The sequence below is a fragment of the Onychostruthus taczanowskii genome, unplaced genomic scaffold, assembly GCF_017590055.1.
Source record: "Onychostruthus taczanowskii isolate IOZ18803 unplaced genomic scaffold, ASM1759005v1 scaffold74, whole genome shotgun sequence".
In the NCBI taxonomy this organism is placed as follows: domain Eukaryota; kingdom Metazoa; phylum Chordata; class Aves; order Passeriformes; family Passeridae; genus Onychostruthus; species Onychostruthus taczanowskii.
Window position 1 is genome coordinate 3,281,210 of NW_024505229.1, and position 21,918 is coordinate 3,303,127.

At 60.8% G+C, this 21,918-nt stretch overlaps 1 protein-coding gene across 1 annotated transcript in view; it reads left to right on the plus strand.

Annotated features, from left to right (window-relative positions):
- Window positions 1–19,284, plus strand: part of NAV1 (neuron navigator 1) — a 70,244-nt gene extending 50,960 nt beyond the window's left edge. Inside the window, exons 7-32 of the mRNA XM_041422588.1 lie at window positions 2,843–2,981; window positions 3,193–3,490; window positions 4,142–4,835; window positions 4,938–5,393; window positions 5,598–5,639; window positions 5,795–5,943; window positions 6,552–6,722; window positions 7,771–7,823; window positions 7,993–8,016; window positions 8,106–8,183; window positions 8,369–8,452; window positions 8,579–8,690; window positions 9,285–9,406; window positions 11,198–11,394; window positions 11,481–11,643; window positions 11,783–11,957; window positions 12,168–12,265; window positions 12,391–12,486; window positions 12,640–12,799; window positions 12,898–13,133; window positions 13,233–13,387; window positions 13,576–13,647; window positions 13,920–14,116; window positions 14,616–14,734; window positions 14,971–15,168; window positions 15,714–19,284. Of these exons, the coding sequence (XP_041278522.1) occupies window positions 2,843–2,981; window positions 3,193–3,490; window positions 4,142–4,835; window positions 4,938–5,393; window positions 5,598–5,639; window positions 5,795–5,943; window positions 6,552–6,722; window positions 7,771–7,823; window positions 7,993–8,016; window positions 8,106–8,183; window positions 8,369–8,452; window positions 8,579–8,690; window positions 9,285–9,406; window positions 11,198–11,394; window positions 11,481–11,643; window positions 11,783–11,957; window positions 12,168–12,265; window positions 12,391–12,486; window positions 12,640–12,799; window positions 12,898–13,133; window positions 13,233–13,387; window positions 13,576–13,647; window positions 13,920–14,116; window positions 14,616–14,734; window positions 14,971–15,168; window positions 15,714–15,809 (4,384 nt within the window). The 3' untranslated portion in view covers window positions 15,810–19,284. The remainder of the gene's footprint in view (window positions 1–2,842; window positions 2,982–3,192; window positions 3,491–4,141; window positions 4,836–4,937; window positions 5,394–5,597; window positions 5,640–5,794; window positions 5,944–6,551; window positions 6,723–7,770; window positions 7,824–7,992; window positions 8,017–8,105; window positions 8,184–8,368; window positions 8,453–8,578; window positions 8,691–9,284; window positions 9,407–11,197; window positions 11,395–11,480; window positions 11,644–11,782; window positions 11,958–12,167; window positions 12,266–12,390; window positions 12,487–12,639; window positions 12,800–12,897; window positions 13,134–13,232; window positions 13,388–13,575; window positions 13,648–13,919; window positions 14,117–14,615; window positions 14,735–14,970; window positions 15,169–15,713) is intronic.
- The last annotated feature ends 2,634 nt before the right edge of the window (window positions 19,285–21,918 follow it).

The following is a 21,918-nucleotide window of genomic DNA, read 5'->3' on the forward strand; positions in this document are numbered from 1 at the left end:
GAGGCCGCGCCGCGCCCCGCGCCTCGCCAGCAGGTACGGCACGGGCAGGGAACGGGCACCGCACCGGGCGGGGGCGCGGCCGGAGCTCGGCCCCCGCAGACAAAGCCCCGCGCCCCGGGGCCGCTCCGCGGGCGGTGCTTTGTCTCGGCCGCGCTGCGGGGGGGGTGGCAAAGGGGGGTCGGGGCAGCGCGGCCGCGCCCGGCACCGCGGCATCGGGGCGGCTCCCGCGGGCCTTCCCATCCTCCGCCCCGGCACCCCCATCCTCCGCCCCGGCCCGCGCCCCGCACCTGCAGTAGGGCCGGGCTGTCCTCCGCGGGGCTCCCGAGGCTCTGGTGCTTCCGGACGTCGGGTCTGACCCCGGGACTGCCGAGCGCGGGGCTCCGAGTCGGGGTGCGGCCGGGGCGGGGCGGAGCATCCCCGCGCACCGCGCCGCGGTCCCAGTCTATCCTCCGCTCCCTGCCGGTGCAGCCGCCTCCCCGCGCCGGGGCTGGGACCGGGGTTCTCATCCCCGAGGCCGTGCCGGACCATCCCGCCCCCCGCGGGGCTGTTCGCCCGCCGGCGCCGCGGAGCGCGGCAGGACGGACGCGCTGCCCTTGAGCATCCTCGTTCCTGGGAGCTGCCGCGGGGCTGCTGGCCGGTAGGTTCGGTGCGGGACCGTCTGCAGGAGCTGGGAATCGCTCTGGATAAGATGGAGGGGATGGAGCGCAAAGCAGAGGGTCAGTTTTGCCCCGGAGTGACAGTCTGACATGGCTGCCCCCTGTTTGAGGGTTCTCGGGGGCAGTCGAGGTGCCGGGGCTCAGCCGTGCTCCGGGAGTTTGTACATGCTGAGGGGCCAGTGGTGCTGGGCTTGCGACTTTCCTTGCTGTGCTGCATACATGTACCAGTTTGGGGGATCCGTCAGTGCACTAGCTGTGTGCCCCATAAGAGAGTTAGAGACACCATCATAGTGTGCAGCTGGCTCTTCAGCCTCTTGCCAAGGTTTTAGTGATTTTGGGATGTGACCTTCCATGTTGTCTTTTCTTGGCACAGGGTTGTTGAGGAGGATTTGAAGTCACCTCCTGCCTTGGCTTAACTTCTGACCCTCTGCCTCTTTCTCAGTGGCTCACTGGATGCCCAGGGCACTGGGGGTGTCACATGCATGGCTGGGAGAGTGTTTGGGGTTTCCCTTCCTGGCCCCAAAAGCCAGACTGAGACACCCAGCACCACATGTGGCCCCAGCTGTGTTGCCACAGGACACAGTCCTACAAAGCCTGGCCTCACTCCTGGCACTGCTTGCTGCCAGGTGATGCCAGGCTGGGAGAGGGGCTTTGCTGCAGGCTTTGCTGGGGTGAGGATTTCCATCTCAGTGGAAACTCACCCTAGGCATAGGGCTGGTGGTCAGACATGGCTTTTAGCTGAGGAGCTCAGCAGCACATCCTGAGTGCCTGATCCTATTGAAATCCCTTCCTGGGCAGCAGCACCTGCTGGCTCTGTCCCAGAAGCTGCTGTGGGGTCACAGGGGACTGTGTCCATCCTGGCTTTGGCCAGTCTCTGATGAACTCCTCCCCTATGGAAAGAGCAAGACATGCAGTGAAGGTCTTATGGTGCTGGAGCTGCCTTTGTTACTCCTTCTTGAGCTTCGGGCATCTGACGGGGATGGTGGTGGCTGTTGCTTTTGCTCTGCCACTGCTGTTGGGGCTCTGCTGTTTGCTGGGCATCACTTGCACCTCTGTGGTCCTGATGCAGATAAACAGGCATCTCTTGCAGGGCCTGGGGCTGGCTGCAGGTCCCAGCTCTACTCTGCCCTCCTACACCACAGCTTGTCACAGGATCATGGCATGGTATGGGTTGAAAAGGACCTTCATCTTGTGCCACTCCCTGCCATGGCCAGTGGCACCTTTCATAGGTCAGGTTGCTCCAAGCCCCATCCAACCTGAAAAATTCATCTTGTGCCACTCCCTACCATGGCCAGTGGCACCTTTCACTAGGTCAGGTTGCTCCAAGCCCCATCCAACCTGACCTTGAACATTTCAGTGACGGGGCAGCCGCAGCTTCTCTGGGCAGCCTGTGCCAGTGTTACCTCCCCCACTGCCTCACAGGCCCTGGGAGGCTGCAAGGCTTCACTGACCTACTCAGCTGCTGACCTGAAAGGTGCTGTGCTCATCCTGCTGGAAGATGCTCCATGCCTGCCTGTGCTAGATCGTCATGGGCACAGCCCAGTGCTGTGGAACCAGCTGTGCCCTTGGGGCACCCAGGCAGCCCCAGTGTGGTGCTGACTGATGGCCCTGCAGATGGGCTTCTGCACACTTGGCTGAGCCCTTGTATGGAGCAGCCGCCTCGGCACAGCAGCAGATCCCAGACTTGCTGCCTCTGGCTGCTGGGGGCTGGAGAGGGGCAGTAGGGTGCAGTGGGTGGGGACCACCCCAGGAAGGAGGGATGCTACAGGGTGGTTGGTTTGTTTATTCCAGCAGTCCTGCCCTTTCTGACAATCCTAACCTGCCTCCAGGGTCAGAGCAGGTTGCTGGGGGCTTGTTGCCAGCTGTGATGCTGTGGCATGGGTGCTGGCTTCCCTGAGCTGCAGATGTCCCTCCATCCCTGCCAAAGCTCAACAGAGCTTTAATGGGGAGAAGCAGGGTCACTGAGGCTTGTACGCCACAGGAACACGAGCCAGTGCCAGGCTGGGCTGGAGCCAGCCATGGGCCCTGCATGCCATGCCCCTGCCATGGGCCCTGCATGCCATGTCCCTGCCATGGGCACTACCAGGAGCTGTTTTTTGCCCCAGCAGCCCCTGGAACAGGGAGATCCTGCAGGTGGTGGGTCCCATTGGGCTGAGCAAGGGTCTGATGCTGTCTCTCCCTCACAGCTGGGATGAGAGCAGCTCCATCAGCAGTGGCCTCAGCGATGCCTCCGACAACCTCAGCTCAGAGGAGTTCAATGCCAGCTCCTCGCTCAACTCCCTGCCCTCCACCCCCACCGCCTCACGCAGGAACTCGGCCATAGCGGTAGGTGCCAGTGGCACCCGGACCCTTTCCAGCACCTATCCCAGCTTTCCTGCCACCACCTCGGTGGGAAAGAGGGCAAGGAGGGTGCCAGTGTGAGGAAACAAGGATGGCACAGGGTGTCTGCTGCGTCCTTCTCCCAGCTGGCTGATGTTCTCTGGGGATGGGTTTGGGGTGGGTGCCAGGAGCGCCCCTGACTCTGCTCTGCCCCCAGCTGCGCACGGACTCGGAGAAGCGCTCACTGGCAGAGAGCGGACTGAGCTGGTACGGTGAGGGTGACGAGAAGGCACCCAAGAAGCTGGACTACGACAGCAGCAGCCTCAAGATGGAGCATGGCTCCTCCAAGTGGCGGCGGGAGCCCTCGGAGGGTGGAGAGGAGGGGCCCAAGGGTGGTGAGCTGAAGAAGCCTGTCAGCCTGGGCACCCCGGGCTCCCTCAAGAAGGGCAAGACTCCTCCAGTGGCTGTGACCTCCCCCATCACCCACATGGCCCAGAGCACCCTCAAAGTGGCAGGTAAAAACCAGTTTGGGCAGGGTCCAGCTCCTTTGATGGAGAGAAGGTTGGGTGCTCTCTTTGTGTTTCTTCCCCAAGCATGTGGGCCATGGGATGGCCTATAGCTGTGCTCAGACCCGGGAGCTGGGTGTGAGCTGGAAAGGGAGGCAGGGCTGTGTTGTGGGCTGCAAGCAGGCTGGGGGTCTGTGCCTGCCCTATGGTCTCTTGTCCACACACCAGGCTGGGGAACTGTTGAGTGCACCAAGGGTCTGGCATGTTCCTTCTCTGTCACATCCCTGCATCTCTGGTGCCCATATCCTGTCTGGGCTTGTTCACTTGCAAATGTCCCCAAAGCCTCCAGGGACACTAACCACCGTAACTGGCTGTTCTTGCCACCAGGCAAGCCAGAGACCAAAGTCACCGACAAGGGCAAGCTGTCAGTGAAGAACACGGGCCTGCAGCGCTCCTCCTCCGATGCCGGCCGTGACCGCACCGCTGACGCCAAGAAGCCGCCATCAGGGCTTGCCCGCCCCTCATCCTCCAGCTCCTTTGGCTACCCCTTCTCTGTCACATGCGTCTCTGGTGCCCATATCGTCTGGGCTTGTTCACTTGCAAATGTCCCCAAAGCCTCCAGGGACACTAACCACCGTAACTGGCTGTTCTTGCCACCAGGCAAGCCAGAGACCAAAGTCACCGACAAGGGCAAGCTGTCAGTGAAGAACACGGGCCTGCAGCGCTCCTCCTCCGATGCCGGCCGTGACCGCACCGCTGACGCCAAGAAGCCGCCATCAGGGCTTGCCCGCCCCTCATCCTCCAGCTCCTTTGGCTACAAGAAACCAGCTCCTGCCACTGGCACGGCCACTGTCATGCAGGCTGGGGGCTCAGCCACTCTCGGCAAGATCCAGAAGAGCTCTGGCATCCCTGTTAAGCCAGTCAGTGGGAGGAAAACAAGCCTCGATGTCTCCAACGCACCCGAGCCTGGGTTCCTGGCACCAGGGGCTCGCTCCAACATCCAGTACCGCAGCCTGCCCCGGCCGGCCAAGTCCAGCTCCATGAGTGTGACCGGGGGCCGCAGCGCAGCCCGGCCGGTCAGCAGCAGCATTGACCCCAGCCTGCTGAGCACCAAGCAGGGCGGCATCTCGGTGTCACGGCTCAAGGAGCCATCCAAGGTTGGCACTGGCCGTGGCACACCAGCCCCTGTGAACCAGACAGATCGTGAGAAGGAGAAGGCCAAGGCCAAGGCAGTGGCACTTGACTCTGAGTGCAACACCCTGAAGAGTGCCAGCTCACCTGAGAGCACCCCAAAAGCCCAGGCCAGCCTCCCGCCAGCAGCCAAGGTGGCTGAGCTGCCCCCTACACCTCTCAGGTATGGTCCTTCCACCTCCGAGGGCAGCAGGTCCCTGGCACAGCTGTGCCCAGCACCAGTACCTGAGTCTCACCTGTTTCCTTACCCATTTCCCCCCTCCAGAGCAGCTGCCAAGACCTACGTGAAACCTCCCTCGCTGGCCAACTTGGACAAGGTCAACTCCAACAGCTTGGACTTGCCTTCCTCCAGTGAGCTGCACACCCCACACACTGCCAAGCTCCAGGACCTGCACCCGGCTGGTGGGCACCTTGCGCCCTGCTTCAGCCCCAGCCCTGCTCCCATCCTCAACATCAACTCAGCGAGCTTCTCCCAGGGCCTGGAGCTCATGGGTGGCTACAGTGTCCCCAAGGAGGGCAGGATGTACCCTAAGCTCTCCGGCCTTCACCGCAGTATGGAATCCCTGCAGATGCCCATGAGCCTGCCCAGTGCCTTTTCAGGGGGCAGCACCACCACCCCCACCCCTGCTGCTGCACCCCCTGCCAGCGCAGAGGAGGAAGAGGAAGAAGAGGCAGGAGAGCTGGGCTGGAGTGGGAGCCCCCGGCTCACACATCTGGACAGGTATGGCTGGAAGGAGGTTGGTGGGCTGCTGCCGCACCTTCATGGGCACACATTGCTCCCTGCTGTTCTGCCATATCCTTTGCCTGCTTCAGAGTCTCTTCCTGCTACATTTCTAGGGAAAAGCTCCCTGTTCCTACAACTCAATCCCCATGGTTCCTTCCCTAGTCTGTGCAGGGATGTCACTGATCTTTCCTTCCCTTCCAGTGCCAGCCGCGACAGGAACACACTGCCCAAGAAGGGCTTGAGGTAAAAGAGCTCAAGTGACTTTTGGGTGGTGCTGGGGTGGGAAGGGAAGGCTTTCCAGGGCAGTGCCCCTGAGCCAGGGAAGCTGGGCTGCAGCGCAGTGGGCGGGAGCTGGATGGTGCTGGTCGATCTTACCATGCCTGTCTGCGACTCCCCAGGTACCAGCTCCACTCCCAGGAGGAGGCCAAGGAGCGGCGCCACTCCCACGCAGTCAGCGGACTCCCCGAGTCGGACGAGCAGCAGGAGCTGCCCTCACCCCCCGCCCTCCCCATGGCGCTGGTCGGGAAGGGTCCGCTCACCAGCATTGGTCAGTGCCCTCCGCGCCGGCCCCCTCCCTCCTGCTCCCCGTGCTCCCTGAGGGATGTGCTCATGCTCCCCTGGGCGATGCTTGTCTTCTTGACACCACAAACACCAGCACCTGGTGCTTTGGGTGCTGGATTGGGACCAGGGATGTCCATCACCTCTGCTTCGGGGCATCTCGTCCACCTTTGGGCCTCAGGCCATAACTGCTCCTCTGGGGGTGCCTGGCAGGGCAAGGGGTAAGCCTTGCCCTGATCTGACCAGGACCTGCATGTTCCTGGAGGATTTGGGGCATCCAGGCAGACAAGTTGGGGCAGCAGGCTCCACTCCTGCACCTGCAGGAGGTGTTGGGCCGTGGCATAGTGGTACCCACTTATCCCTGGGGCAATGGATTTGTTTTTCAGCCCTGTGATTACCTTGGTGCTGGTGTCCAGGTCTTCCCAGCATCAACCTGCCTTTTAGCTTTCCCCAGCCCCTCCCTGCTTTGGGACCACAATCCCTGCTTCCTCACTGCATCACAGCTCTCGTGGATCGCTCCCAGTCCTGCTTCCCCATCCTGATGGCAGGTCCCCAGTGTGACTCTGACCCTGCCTCCTCCCCACTTTCTCCTTGCAGTGAGCCCCACTGCCACCACAACCCCGCGGATCACTCGCTCCAACAGCATCCCCACCCACGACTCCACCTTCGAGCTGTACAGCACCTCCCAGATGGGCAGCACCCTCTCCCTGGCCGACAAGCCCAAGGGCATGATCCGCTCGGGCTCTTTCCGGGACCCTGTGGACGATGGTGAGAGTGTGCTGTGCTCCTGCCCAGGCAGAGGAGGCTGCAGAGGGTTGGTGGGGCTCCCTGCACCCTTGTCCCTTCCTACTGGTGCTGCCATGGCATTGTTTGTTGGGCCATGGCATAGTGGTACCCACTTATCCCTGGGGCAATGGATTTGTTTTTCAGCCCTGTGATTACCTTGGTGCTGGTGTCCAGGTCTTCCCAGCATCAACCTGCCTTTTAGCTTTCCCCAGCCCCTCCCTGCTTTGGGACCACAATCCCTGCTTCCTCACTGCATCACAGCTCTCGTGGATCGCTCCCAGTCCTGCTTCCCCATCCTGATGGCAGGTCCCCAGTGTGACTCTGACCCTGCCTCCTCCCCACTTTCTCCTTGCAGTGAGCCCCACTGCCACCACAACCCCGCGGATCACTCGCTCCAACAGCATCCCCACCCACGACTCCACCTTCGAGCTGTACAGCACCTCCCAGATGGGCAGCACCCTCTCCCTGGCCGACAAGCCCAAGGGCATGATCCGCTCGGGCTCTTTCCGGGACCCTGTGGACGATGGTGAGAGTGTGCTGTGCTCCTGCCCAGGCAGAGGAGGCTGCAGAGGGTTGGTGGGGCTCCCTGCACCCTTGTCCCTTCCTACTGGTGCTGCCATGGCATTGTTGGATGGGTTGCTGTGGTGTCCCGTTCTTGGCATCACAGCAGGGACAGCAACGCTGAGGGCTCTCTTGGACTCTGCTAGCATCAGCCCTGGGTCTGCCCTGATCCCCATGGGTACTCAGTGTCCTTGGGTTGCCCCAGGGTGCTGTGACACTGGGGACAAGGGGATCCAAGCAGACAGGGAGGGCAGCACAGCCCCCTGATTCCCCAGAGAGGAGGGTGCAGGTGGAGGGCACGCACTGAGAAACGGGCAGTGCTGGGCAGCTGCCATCCCACCCTGTACCTCCCCCAGGCCACCTCAGAGCCCTCCACCCCTGAGAGCCCAGTCACCAGCTGTGCCCTGACCTGTAGCCCCTGGGTGCTGCTCTCCAGGGCACCCTGACACCTCGGGTTTTCCCGTTGCAGTTCACGGATCGGTGCTGTCCCTGGCCTCCAGCGCGTCCTCCACCTACTCCTCCGTAAGAGCCGCCTCCGTGCTGCGCTGCTTTGTGCATGGCTGGGGGATCCGGGTGGGACTGGGGGGGGCTCTGTGCATGCCTCTGCCTGGTGCTGAGCCTGTCTGTGCCTCGCTGTCCTCCTGACTGCCTGCCTCTGTCTGTCTGTCCCTCTCTGCTCTCCTGCTGCCAGGCTGAGGAGAAGATGCAGTCTGAGGTGAGCCCACACCCTTTGCTCATGCCTGCCTCTGCCCCCAGTGAGGGCAAGTGCTTGGCCCCTCTCATCTCTCTGCTCTCTCCCTATAGCAAATCCGCAAGCTGCGCCGTGAGCTGGAGTCCTCGCAGGAGAAGGTGGCCACGCTGACATCCCAGCTGTCTGCTAATGTGAGTCCCCACGGGAGCCCCTGTGGGGCACTCCACTCCATCCCTGCAGGGCATAGGGCTGGTGCTGGATGTGCCCATGGAAGCCCTGATTTCCCGTTTGCATCCCACACCTGGCGGTGGGTGCTCACCTGTCCATGGGTTTTTGCCCAGATGGGAGGGCTCACCTGTTTCTCCACTTCTCCCAGGCCAACCTGGTGGCGGCCTTTGAGCAGAGCCTGGTGAGCATGACATCCCGCCTGCGGCACCTGGCTGAGACCGCCGAGGAGAAGGTGAGTGTATCGCAGTGCTCAGTGGGGCTGGTGGGTGCTGGACTTGGGAGATTGCCCCAGGGGTGCTCTTGGGTGGGCTCTCCACCATTGGGATGCACTCCATGGCTCCCAACTCTGCTGCCCCAGGACACGGAGCTGCTGGACCTGCGAGAGACCATTGACTTCCTGAAGAAGAAGAACTCAGAGGCCCAGGCTGTGATCCAGGGTGCTCTAAATGGCACTGATGTCACCCCCAAAGGTAAGGCATGATGCTACGGTCCTTCCTGAGCTGGGATGCACCTACTAGGACTGGCACAGGGCCCCAGGGCACACCCTCTCATAGGGGAAGTTCATCTGGAGGCAGGGTGCCCTGGGCAGCAGTTTTTCCCCACCTGGGATCGTTGAGCATCTGAAACCAGGAATGGACAGCCAGAGCTGTCACCATGGGAGGTCACAGTGCTGGCACAGACGGGAATGGTTGTTTGTCAGTCTTGGGAGACCTCCTTGCCAGGCCCTTTGCCAACAGCCAGTTTTTGCCTGCTGATACTGACTTTGTTCCCATAAGTGCTGTTTGTAGCCCCAAAACCCCAGTGTGAGTGCAAGGGGCTGTCAGGGAGATGGCCTGGGACAGCAGCAGGGTGATATGTGCCCTGGGCATCTCTCTGGCAGCACCCCTGTGGTGTCTGAGTCCCGTGTCATTGTTACAAGGTGGCTCCAAGAGCTCAGAAGGTGTTGGGTGGGAGGAGGGATTGGGTGTAGGGAGGGGGGACCATAGGGTGCTCTGGCTTTGAGACAGTTGCAGGTAGCTGATTCCTCCTTTCCCAATCTCTCCTGCTTCTCTCGTGGACCCCAGAGTTGCGCATCAAGCGGCAGAACTCCTCTGACAGCATCTCCAGCCTCAACAGCATCACCAGCCACTCCAGCATCGGCAGCAGCAAGGACGCCGACGCCAAGAAGAAGAAGAAGAAGAGCTGGGTGGGTTGGATGGGGCACTGGTAGGAGAACTGGGGCCTGGGGAGCCACTGGCAGGGTCTGCTCAAGGTCAGCCCCACAAACCAACTGCTCTCAGTCTGCTTTGGCTTTGGAGTGTTGGTGCCCCTTGTCCCCTGGGGACAGCAGTGCTGAGGACAGTGTAACTGCCATGGATTTGTGTCTTGAATTGTTGGCTGGGATTTCTCCAACCCCTTCAGGAGTTCCCCAGCCCTAGCCCTGCATGCCTGCTTCCTTGTGTATTCCCCCATGTCTCCCTCCTGCGCACGCAGGCTCTGACAGTGTGGAGGGCTGACACCTCAGCCAGGCAGTCCCTTCCCTGCACCAGGCAGCTCTGAGCTGGATGTGCAATTAAGTCTTGCTTTGTTTTGTTTCTCTTCCCCTATGCTGACCTCAACCCTTTTTTTCCAGGTGTACGAGGTAAGTCCCACGCTGTCCAATCCACTATGCCCAGCCAGGGCCCTTGCTCCATTTCATGGGACAGTGCTCATACACTCCCCATCCCATCCATCCCACTGGCACTAACCCCAGCACAGGCCATCCTGGGTCCCCAGCCAGGCTGTGCCCACCTTGGCTGCTTCCTTTGACGTTAAGGACAAATATGCACCCACAAGGAGGGGCTTGAACTGCCATAGACAGCAGGAAAGGCTCACATGGGACCTTCCCCGTGGATGGGAACAGTCCCCTTCTTGCCTAGGGAAGGCAGGCACTCTCCTGACTTCCTGCAACTGGATCTTTTGGGATGGTGGCCTTGGTGCAGCCGTCCCAGTGTCACTGAGGACGCTGGAGTGCACTGCCCATCTCTGCCTCTCCAAGGCTGCCTGATGTGGTCTCAGGTGGCTCTGTCCCTGCCAGTACCCACATAGGTCAGTGCTTCCCTGCTTCCACCATCAGCAGAGCTGGATACCTACTTTGTTTACACTGAAATGCAATGCTTTTGCTTTTGGGAACACCCTAGAGCAGTCTGCTGGTGCCTGTGAGAATTGGGACAGATGCTGTGTGCCCTCCATCCCTTCTTTCTCCCACCTTCCCTTGGAGCAGGCCCTGGCAGTCCAGGGCACATGTGAGCCCAGGGTGCCTGTCCTGCTGCTCTCCTACCAGCTGGTGGGACCCAGTTTGGGTCTAGTTTGGTCCCTGTGCAGTGTCCATCCCCCTCCCTGGCCCCAGCCCGCTGCTCACCCACCACTGCTCTGTGTGTGCTGTGTGCATGCTGCATGCTCAGGTGAGACACCAGCATGCTCTGTTGGAGGGCTGGCTGCCCCTCTGTGCTTCCAGCAGGATCCACGGGGCAGAGGGAGGTGTGGGACAGGACCATGGCTCTGCAGTGGCTGGAGCAAGGGACATCCCTGTAAATAAATGCCTCTTGCTGAAATGGCAAGTGGTGGGGTGAATGTGGGGATGGATTGGCCCTTCGTGATGGAACATGGTGCTGGTGCCATGCTTGAACAGCCTGGTGTAGGTGCTGGTGGGGAGCAGGGCTGGGAGACATCCTGACCAGGACATGGGTCCCACTCTTTGGGGCTCTGGTGCCATCCAGGCTGGGTGAGTGTTGCCCAAAGGGCTGTGCACCCCATCCGTCCGCTGTGCCAGCAGAGCGGGGTCAGGCTGCAGCCTTCCCCAGCATGGTGGAGGTGCTGCCTCTGTGATGGGTGTGGCTGTACTGGTGCCAGCTCAGCCTGTCTGTGGGTCCTGGACAGACAGGGCGGGACCAGGCCAGGTCTCTGCTCGTGAGGCTGCACTTTGGACTGTCTCTAACAAGTTTTCCTTCTCCTGTAGCTACGCAGCTCCTTCAATAAGGCCTTCAGCATCAAGAAGGGCCCCAAATCAGCTTCGTCCTACTCTGACATAGAGGAGATCGCCACGCCAGACTCGTCAGCCCCCTCTTCCCCTAAGCTACAGCATGGCTCCACAGAGACTGCCTCGCCCTCCATCAAGTCCTCCACATCCTCCTCCGTGGGCATTGACACGGCTGAGTACGTGGGGCCAGGGAGGGCCAGTGGCAGGGCCTGCAGGCTCCCTCCAGAGACACGTGTGAGACCTGATCTCTCCCTTGGCCTAGGCTCTTCCAGGCCCACAGTGAGGGCGAGCCCGAGAAGAAGGAGGTGTCAGAGCTGCGGTCAGAGCTGTGGGAGAAGGAGATGAAGCTGACAGACATCCGCCTGGAGGCCCTTAACTCAGCCCACCAGCTGGAGCAGCTGCGGGAGACCATGCACAACATGCAGGTGAGGACCCCTGCCAGCAAGCCTGGCTGCTCTCAGTGCCAAGGTGCCCACAGTCCCTGCATTCTCACCACTGTGCTGCACCCCGGAGTGCTGCTGGCATACTGCTCCTTACCCTGTGTCATGCCTCGTTGTGCCCCAGCTGGAGGTGGATCTCCTGAAGGCCGAGAATGACCGTCTCAAGGTGGCCCCTGGGCCTTCAGCAGTGCTAGGTGCTGTTCCCAGCCATATCACGAGCACATCGGCCTCCTCTTCACCACGGCGCTCCTTGGGTCTCACCCTTGGTCATGCCTTCAGCCCCAGCCCGGGGGATGCAGGTAGGGGTGATAGAGCTGCTGGCACATGGGGAAGGGCTGGATAGGGAGGAGTGTGTGTGGTGGCAACGTGCTGCTGCTCACCTGGAGCGAGCAGGGGATCTCTCGTGCTGCTGGTGCCACTGTCAACCACAGCAGGATTTGCCTCTGCTGGGCATAGCCAGGCCTGGTGGCTTGGCTCTGGCCAGCACAGCCTCACTGCTCCATCCCCAGACGTGTCCCCCATGGATGCTGTCAGCGCTGGCACCCAGAAGGATGAGCTGACGCTGCGGATTGTGGTGCGCATGCCGCCCCAGCACATCATCAAGGGGGTAAGTGTGGGCTTCATGGGGAGCTTGACCTGTCACCGTGTCATGGCCCTGACAGAGGGGCAAAGGATACCTCCTGGGGCTGGATGTGGTGCTGCAGCACTGCACACTTCTGCGTTGGCTCCTAGGACCTCAAGCAGCAGGAGTTTTTCTTGGGCTGGACCAAGGTGAGCGGGAAGGTAGACTGGAAGATGCTGGATGAGGCTGTCTGCCAGGTCTTCAAGGTAGGAGCAAAAAGAACACTCTTTAGAGAGCCATCCTTTGACACTGCTCCACCAGGCCTGCTATTCCATGGCCAAGGTCCTCCCCAAGGTTTCTTGGAGCCACTCTCTGACAGCCCTCAGGGGCACTGAAAGCCCTGTCCTTCTCCAACGTAGGATTACATCACTAAGATGGATCCTGCGTCCACGCTGGGGCTCAGCACCGAGTCCATCTACGGCTACAGCATCAGCCACATCAAGCGCGTGCTGGACACGGAGCCGCCAGAGCTGCCACTGTGCCGCCGGGGCCTGACCAGCATTGTCGTGACGCTCAAAGGTCAGTGTGGCAGAGGGGCTCCATGGCTGGGCCACGTCCCTGATGTCTTGGGGTGTTGCAGGGTGTGAGTGGGACCCTCAGCCCTCCCCTGCCCACAGGCTTGAAAGAGAAATGCGTGGACAGCCTGGTGTTCGAAACGCTCATCCCCAAGCCCATGATGCAGCACTACATCAGCCTCCTGCTGAAACACCGCCGCCTCATCCTCTCGGGGCCCAGTGGCACCGGCAAGACCTACCTGACCAACCGCCTGGCCGAGTACCTGGTGGAGCGCTCGGGTCGGGACGTCACCGAGGGCATCGTCAGCACCTTCAACATGCACCAGCAGTCCTGCAAGGTGAGGGCACACAGCAGTGTCCCTGTGGGCACTGGTGCCATGGTCCCCGTGGCTGTCATGCCGTGGCCCCACACCTGATACCTGACATGTTTGTTCCAGGATCTTCAGCTGTACCTGTCCAACCTGGCCAACCAGATTGACCGGGAGACGGGCACGGCGGATGTGCCGCTGGTGATCCTCCTGGATGACCTCAGTGAGGCGGGCTCCATCAGCGAGCTCGTCAATGGTGCGCTCACCTGCAAGTACCACAAATGGTGAGAGCCCCTCTGCACCCCTCAGTGCAGCCCCATGGCACACACATGCTCCCTGCTGCTCTCACCGAGGTCGCTGGGCTGTGGGGATGAGGCCACACATGTCTGCTGTGCCCAGATCAGCTCTGCCTTGGGCAGGGGTGACTCAGAGGCTTTTTCTCATTAATCTTGTCTCTCTGTCACTCACTCAGTCCGTATATCATTGGCACTACCAACCAGCCTGTGAAGATGACCCCAAACCATGGCCTCCATCTCAGCTTCAGGTAGGAATTGTACATCCCTGGGGATCATTCTTGTGGAATTGTGGGGGACAGAAGCCATCACTTGCACCTGGGTGTTTCTGTGGTCACAACCTATGGCTGATGACCCTGGTTAGGAATGAGCCCCCAGGCCTGTCCCTGCCATCCCAGAAGGACCTGATACTCCCCAGCTTCAGGCAAATGCAGGGTGGGCATGCAAGGAGGGCCTCAAGAGTTCTAGGGAGCAGGGCAGCTTGTGTGGAGACCCAGCCCTGACCACTGGAGTCCTCCCCCAGGATGCTGACCTTCTCCAACAATGTGGAGCCGGCCAACGGCTTCCTGGTGCGCTACCTGCGGCGGAAGCTGCTGGAGTCAGACACGGACATCAACGCCAACAAGGAGGAGCTGCTGCGGGTGCTGGACTGGGTGCCCAAGCTCTGGTACCATTTGCACACCTTTCTGGAAAAACACAGCACATCCGACTTCCTCATCGGTACGACCTTACCTCACTTTCCTCCTCTGTCCCAGGCTGTGAGGAGCCCTGGGGACTGGGACCAAACCCTCCCAGAGGAGCTCAGGGGGGCTGATGTGTTCCCTGTGTCTCCCAGTCCCACAAGCCACAGCTGGTGGGTGATGCACACAAGCGTTGCTCTTCCCTGGGTGCTCTTTGTTACTTTGGGAGCTGTCACTAGGGGTGTCAGCCAAGGCTGCCAGTCCTCCCAGCACCCTTCCCTGGGCATGGAGGAGCTACATTTTCCCAGGTGGATCCCCCATGCCTCACCAGGCTTTTGGGGGATAGATTTGGCTTGGCAACCCCCTTCCTTGCCTTGGAGGTGCTGTCTGTCTGCTGTACAGGCTGATGGTGCCTAGCCACTGTTCCCAAGGGCCCCCTTCCAGCCAGGAGTGCCCACCTCAGTGCTGTAAGCCTCGGGCCCAGTGACTGGAGGAGGGGCATCCAGCTTCTGTTTCCACTGTCTGCCTTCCCCCTGCAGGTCCCTGCTTCTTTCTGTCCTGCCCTATTGGAATTGAGGATTTCCGGACCTGGTTCATCGACCTGTGGAACAATTCCATCATCCCTTACCTGCAGGAAGGGGCAAAAGATGGGCTCAAGGTAGCCAGTGCTGCTGGCACGTGAGAATGCAAACCAGTGCAGGGACACACTAATACAGGCATCATGGCTCGGGGGGAGAGGGGAGGCACTGGCTTGGTGGGTGTAGGTGACATCTCTGTCAGTCCCTGTGCCCTGTGGCTGCTGTGGCACATAGCATGTCCTGGGGGGCTCAGGGTGCCACATTGCTGGCTCTGGCATGTGCTCAGGGGGTGACTGCCACTTGATCCCTGTCACAGGTCCATGGGCAGAAGGCAGCCTGGGAGGACCCCGTGGAGTGGGTGCGGGACACCCTGCCCTGGCCGTCAGCGCAGCAGGACCAGTCCAAGCTGTACCACCTGCCCCCGCCCACCGTCGGGCCCCAGAGCGCCGTGTCCCCCCCTGAGGAGCGCACCGTGAAGGACACCACGCCCAGCTCCCTGGACTCAGACCCGCTGGTACGGTGGCCAACAGGAGGGGCCGGGAGGAGCTGGTGGCAGAGCAGGGGCGAGCTTTGCTTTCCCAGTTAATTCTCAGTGTAAAAAGCCTGATTTGGGGATGCAGAAACACTTCGTGCTCCCAGGAGGAGCAGTGGGTGCGGGGTGGTGGCACTGGCAGGTGGGCTGCACACCAGGACACATGGTGACATGCCGGTGAAAGGGCATGACATGACACTCCACGAGGCATCATGTCCACATGCAGAGCCACAGACAGGCACATGTGTTCCTACGTATCCTGATGTGTCACCTGGAGAGGCTGCTGGCTCCACAGGTGATGCCAGCTGATGCTGCTTTGGCATACTGAGTCTTGAGCATTCCAGCTGTGCCCGAGGCTGGATCCTGGCACAGGGGAGGGATTTTGCAGCATCTCTGGGACTTGCTTTACCCTCTAAGGAGCTTCCCAGCAAGGCTGGTTTGGGAGGACAAGAGGGCCAAGTGACCTCCCCAGTCATCTGTGGGCTTCTTGTCCCCCTCGGGCTCCTGCCATGCACCTGTCCCCACAGATGGCCATGCTGCTGAAGCTCCAGGAAGCTGCCAACTACATTGAGTCTCCAGACCGTGAGACCATGGTGGACCCCGACCTGCAGTCGACTCTGTGAGGCCCAGATGTGCCAGCCCAGGTGGAGGGGAGCTGCTGCTGGGCTGCTCTCCTTTTCCTTTGGCATCCAGGAGCGTGGGGCTGGCGAGCAAACGGAGAGGAGAAGAGCAGGGCTCTGGCGTGTCCTGGTGGAGCCCGGGGAAACTCGGCTCATCCGTGAAAGAGCATGAGTTACCATCTCCCCTCCCAACCCTGGGGGTAGGAGAATCCTGGTTTCTCTTCTTGGTTTTTTCTGTCTCTATTGCAAACTCTTGGGCTTTGGGACCAAGGCGACCGCTGAGGCTGAGCCCCCGCTCCCGGGAGCAGCAGGAAGGCCCCTGCGTGGGGCAGGGACCCCGCGGGAGCCACCTGGGCCACAGCTGGGGGCGCAGGAGGAGCTGGGGCTGCAGGGTGGGCACGAGGGGCTCCGGCTTCCTCTGCGCCTGCTGGGCAAAGCCACCAGAGCCTCCACTGTGGAGCTCCCACTCTGAGCCAGCCAAGGGGAGCATGGCTCTCACTGCTCTCTGTGCATTCCCTGTTCCACCTGCACAGCAGCCGCTGTGACCAGGACAGCCCAAAAACCCTGCTTTTCTTATTTTATTTTGTTTCCCCCTTCCCCTTTTCTTTTGGCCGAGTCCAGACTTTGCTTTGGTCCCTTTTTTTGTTCTGGTACTTTGCTCTCCTGGCCTGGAGCCTGTGGCCTGGTGCCTACTGCTTCCCTGGCAGCAGTGTCCTTCGCCTTTGGTTTCTTTTGCAGCTGTTGGTTTCACCACTCAAACCACCTCTGTCACAAAACTGGTGCTCACTGGATGATCTCCAGTCCCTGAACCCACCTCCTGGGGCTGCACAGGTTGGCTGAGGTGGGACTTGGAGGCCAGTGTGGAGGCAGGTGGCAGCAGGAGGCTCCCAGAGCAGCCCCTCACATGGCAACTCCCTCCTCCTCCAAGGCACAGGGCATTGGGATGGTGTCTCCCACCACGCTGGGATGCCACAGAACATCCCCTCCCTGAGGTACTGGGGCATGGGGAGGCTGCTGCTGCTGCCCCATCCCTGGGCAGCTGGATGCCATCCCTGTCCCCTTGGTGGAGGGGAGCCCAACCAACCTCTCATCCCCTTGGTGCTGCCAGGCCTGGGGCTGTGGGTCAATGAGCCTGGGGTTGCTTGCTCCCCATGCTGCCTGCTCCCCCTGGCCTTGTGCCTTCCTGCAGCCTGGCAGGGTCTGTGTTGGTGCTCTGGGGGCACCTGGGGCTGCCATGTGTCCTCCTGGCCTTATCCTGCATTGTCAAAAGGCCAGACTCCATGGAGAGGGTCGGCCCCGGTGCTGCCGTGGTGCCTTAATCTCTGGCCATGCGGGAAGGGGACAGTGGTGTCACAGACTGCTCCAGTAGCCTCTGTTCCCAAAGCCATCTTGGCTGGGATTTAATGAAGGTGCTGGGACTGCTGCCTGCAGCACCCTCACTGGCCTGTCCCCAGCCATGGCTGTGGAGTGCCCTGCAGGTCTGCACTCCCATCCTGTGCCGACCTGGGCTCTGGGGGCCCCCTCCTCCCTTTTGCCCTCCAGCTCAGCCCCCACATTTTTCTGGGGCCCTGGAGAGACATATGAGGAGAGGTGACCCTAGGGCTGGATCAACTGAGCCCACCCTGTCCCCAAACTCTGCCAGGCTGGGGACTGGGCAGCCTCAGCCCCCTGTGCTGCAGCTGGTGCAGCCTTCAGGGACGCCTCACACCCCTCTGGAACGGGCATCTCCCGCAGTGCCCCCGGAGGCTGCCGCCACCTCTGCCCTCCCTCGGTGCTCTTGGCCGGTGTGTCCCGCCTCGCCGCCCCATGGTGCTCACTTCTCCCACCTCTCCGTCTGTCCGACAGCCTCCTGCTGCCGCCGGGGCCAGCCAGCCCGGCCCCTTCCCACGGGGATCTCCGGGATCTCTTCCCCATGCTGGCTTGGGCGTTAGGGCTTTCTGTTCGCCTTCTCTTCTGTCGAGGACTCGCTGTACATAGATCCGTCGTGGAACGCCCTGTGTGGGTTGGGGGGGCCCGGCCCTGCGCCTTGTCCCTGGTTTTGGGTTTTTTTTGTACTCTGTGATGACTGTGCTGTGCTGACTTCTTTTCTGATTGTATGAGACTCCGGCCCAGCAGCCACTCGAGGTCTGCAATGGAGACGCAACTGTTCCCTCCAGCCCCTCGCCTCCTCCTTGAGGCTCTGGTGCCCAGGGTGGGAAGGGACTGATGCACCTTTGGGGGCTGCCCTGTGCCCAGGTGTCCTGAGGAGTCCCACGGGAGGAGGGGCAGCCTTGCCTGAGCTTTCTTTTCTGACTCCTCCAGGGAGCCACCCAAACCTGGACCAAATTGTAGCCGTCCCCCACTGCTTAGCATCCCCTGGCCTGTGTCCTGCAGGTTTGCCCTGTCCCTCCCCAGATCGGGGCTGCCCCCATGCCATCGCCTCAGCCCTGGCAGCTGGAAGTGAGCGGGTGGTGTGATCCAGGAGGAATCTCTGGGGGAAGGAGAAGGGCCGTGCCAGCAGGTGGGCCTTGGCATCAGCTGCTGGGGGGCTTGGCTGGGGTTACCTGGCTGGAGAGGCCAGGTCCTGATGGATTCCTCCTGGCTTACACCAAGCACCTCATGTCCCCAAGGCTGGCAGAGGTCTGGGGGCCAACCCCTGGCTGTGGGCTGAGCCCCTCTGTGCCCAGGGGTCCAAGGATTGCTCTAACTCATCCTCCTGCCACCTCCAAGGGTGCCCATCACCCCAAAGGTGCCTGTTGTCCCCAAAGGTGCCTGCTGTCCCCAAAGGTACCCATCACCCCACAAGGGTATCTGCCACCTCCAGAGGTGCCAGTTGCCCCCAAAGGTGCCCGTGGTTCCTGGGAGTCCCCCTGAGGGGCTGGAGGTGGGTGATGCCAGTGCCTCACCCTCCTGCCCCCTCGAGCTGCTGCTGCCTGGTGGCCTGAACCTTACAATTTTAGCTTTTTTCTAATAAACACAAACAACCTTTTTTTAATTAAATAAAAGATGAAATGGACAAATTCCTGTTCTAGATTATCTGTGTAATTGACTGGGTTTTGTGTTTCTTAACTGCATGGTATTCCTGCCAAGGGGTTTTATAGCACTTTTTAAATTTCTCTTTAAGATTTTGGTCCAGATTTCTACTCACGCCTGTCTGTTTTTGTTTTTTCCTTGCGCCCTCCACGTTTGTAAACTCGCTCCATTTTATACCTGATGTTGAGACCCAGCCCCACGTTGTATATAGCTGCGGGAACAATCATAGGGAACAAACAAACACCATCTGGACTCTTTCCACGATTAGTTGTTTTTACTTCAAAGAAATTTTAAAGGAAACATAAAAGGAAGCCAGGAAGAGGCTTGAGGATATTCTGAAAAGACAGAAACAAATTCAGCCCTGCACCAAGTCAGCTCCTGCTGCCCACACTGCCCGCACCAACTGGCATGTCTCTTCTCAGTCGTCTGTCTAACACCATTGGATTCAATAAAGTGATCTCCTGTACTCTTGGCTCCTGGTCCTGTGTCTGTGGCTCTGCCCCTGTGTGGCAGAGGGGAGGGCAGTTGTATGTCATAGAATTGTGATGGTTTGGGAAGGGACCTTGAACCTCAACTCAGTGGAAGGGACACTTTGCACTGTCCCAGCTTGCTCCAAGTCCCTGGCCTTGAGTATTTCCAGGGGTGGGGTGGCCACAGCTTCTCTAGGCAGCCTGAACCAGGGCCTCACGTCCCTCACAGCCAAGTTATCCTTCCCATTATCCCATCTAACCCTGCCCCTGGCAGTTTGAAGCCATTCCCCCTTGTCCTGTCCCTCCAGGCCCTTGTCCAAAGTCCCTCTCCAGCTCTCTTGGGAGGGAGAGGGACTGGAAGGGGCTCTAAGTTCTCCCAGGGCCTTCTCTCCAGGCTGAGCATCCCCTATCTCTCCTAGCCTGTCTCCAGAGGGGCTCAAGCCCTCAAAGCATCTACCCCTGTCCTTGGTAGTTGCCTTCCTGCAAAATATGGGAAGGCAGCCTTAGTAGAAACGCTCCCGGGTTGAAGTCTTAGCTGTTTTTCGGGATGCTGGGAGCAGTTTTAGGGATTGGGGACCCCTCTCCCGAGGTCACACTCCTGTAAAGTCTGGGGTGGGCAGAAATGCTCCTGATTTGGAATCTTGGCCTGAAAAGACAGGGACCTGCCAGGTCAGGGACCTGGCAGTTCAGGACATGGAAAGCAGGAGGTCCCTTTCCTGGGGCAGGAGAGACAGGTCCTACCTGAGGTGAGCGGGGGAGAAGGGCTCGGGGTGGGTGAGCATTCCCAGGGCCACTTTTGCCTCACCAGGTCTGATCTGATCTCCCATTTGAAAGGACATGATGGTGACAGATGCTGCATCAGCACGGGGGGACAGAGGTGGGATGGTGTCTTCTGTGCAAATCCAGTTGCTCTGCCTGCAGCAGAGCACGGGTGGAGGCTGAAGGACGCAGGGAGAGCCAGGTCTTCCTCGCGGCATCTCCAAATCTGTTTTCCCCTCCGGAGAGCGATGCTGGAGCAGGGACAGATGCTTCAGGAGCAGGTAATTAATGACGGGATGGCGATGAGCTGTAAGAGGCTGCAGTGGCGGATCCAGGGCCAGGAGAGGGCTCTTCCCATCGGCTCCCGCTCCTCCCGCAGGGCGAGTTCACACGAGTTGGTTACGGTGGGTGCGGTCCCGGACCCTGAGTGGGGCCCCCCGTCCGCAGGGATGTGCCCAGTGCGTGCACCCCGACCTGTGCTCACTCCAAGCCCTGTGCAGGCAGCGGAGCAGGGAGGAGAGGAGAGGAGAGGAGAGGCAGGGGAGCTGCAGAAGGGTCCCACACATCGTGACATCGGGAATTGCCACGGCGCAGAGCCAGAGGGATCGGTCCGAGCCATGGGGTGGCGGTGGGGGGGAATGCAGAGGGACCACACGGGGATGATGCTGACGCTTCAATTTCAGACGGACTCCAGCGTTTGGAAACACTGAGACGCCCTTTCCAAGAGTGATGGGTAGGGGAGGAACCCTTCGGTTTGAGCAACTAGCACCCCTGGGCGCTGCAGTGGGGATATGGCCCCATGCAGGGCCTTTCCCCTGCCCCCAGGATCCGGTGGGAGCTCGTGCCTGTCTCTGTGGTGTTGTCAGGGGCTGGTGCAAGGCTGGGAGGGGGTTTTGCTGCAGCAAAACGAGGGTGTGCACAGGTTTTGGGTGATGCAGCTCCCAGCTGCGCTGGGACCTCGGGATGCTCTCCCTGCTCCAGGCACCACCTCTCCAGAGTGTCTCCGGCTGGAGAAGCTGGAGCAGCCAGCCACCTCCCTGTGTAGTTTAGATGCTCTGGCTGCGACACTGGGACCAGCGACTGCTGGAATGGAGGTGGCAGACTCTTAGCTGGGGTGGTTTGGGTTGAACCCACAGCGTCCCTGTCCCTGGCTCATGTATGGGGAGTAAGGAGAATCCGAGGGCTCCCTTTTCCCACTGAAGACTCCGTTGATGGGAAGGGGATCCCACTGTCCCCCCGCGGCCCTCTGCTCCCCGCCCGGGCTCCTCTCTTGAATCCCATCAGCTTTTTCCTGACGTTTTGGCTCTAAAACCAGAGCTGGGCGCCCAGGAGCCCTCTGGATCTGCGGGGAGGCACGGTGGAGGTGCCACCACCACAGCTGCCTCCAGTGCCTCTCTCCTGGCAGGTCCCTGTGGCGGTGGTGGTGACAGTGGTGGGTGACTGGCGGGTGGTGATCTGTGCAAGGTCACTGGCGAGAAGGGACCAGTGTGCGTGACCAGCGCGAGGTGATTGACGTGAAGTGTTTGGCGCTGGCGCCCAGTATTAGCGCCCGGTATGAGGTGCCTGATGGCAGTCCCTGGTGTCAGTGCCAGGTGCCAGTGCTGTGTGTGAGGTGACCCCGGCGCGGGGTGCTTGTGCCCAGTGCCCGTGCTCGGTCCTGATGTGAAGTGCCCGCTGTGAGGTGACCCCAGTGGGGGTTTCCCGGTGCTCGGTGCCCAGTGTGAGGTGACCCCATGGGGTGCCCGGTGACAGGCATGAGGTGGCCCGATGGGGTGCCCGGTGCCGATTCCCGGACGCCCGCGGGCGGTGCCGCTCCCGCACGAGCCCCGGTGCGCGCCCCGGGGGGGCCGGGCGGGCCGAGGTGCGCGGGC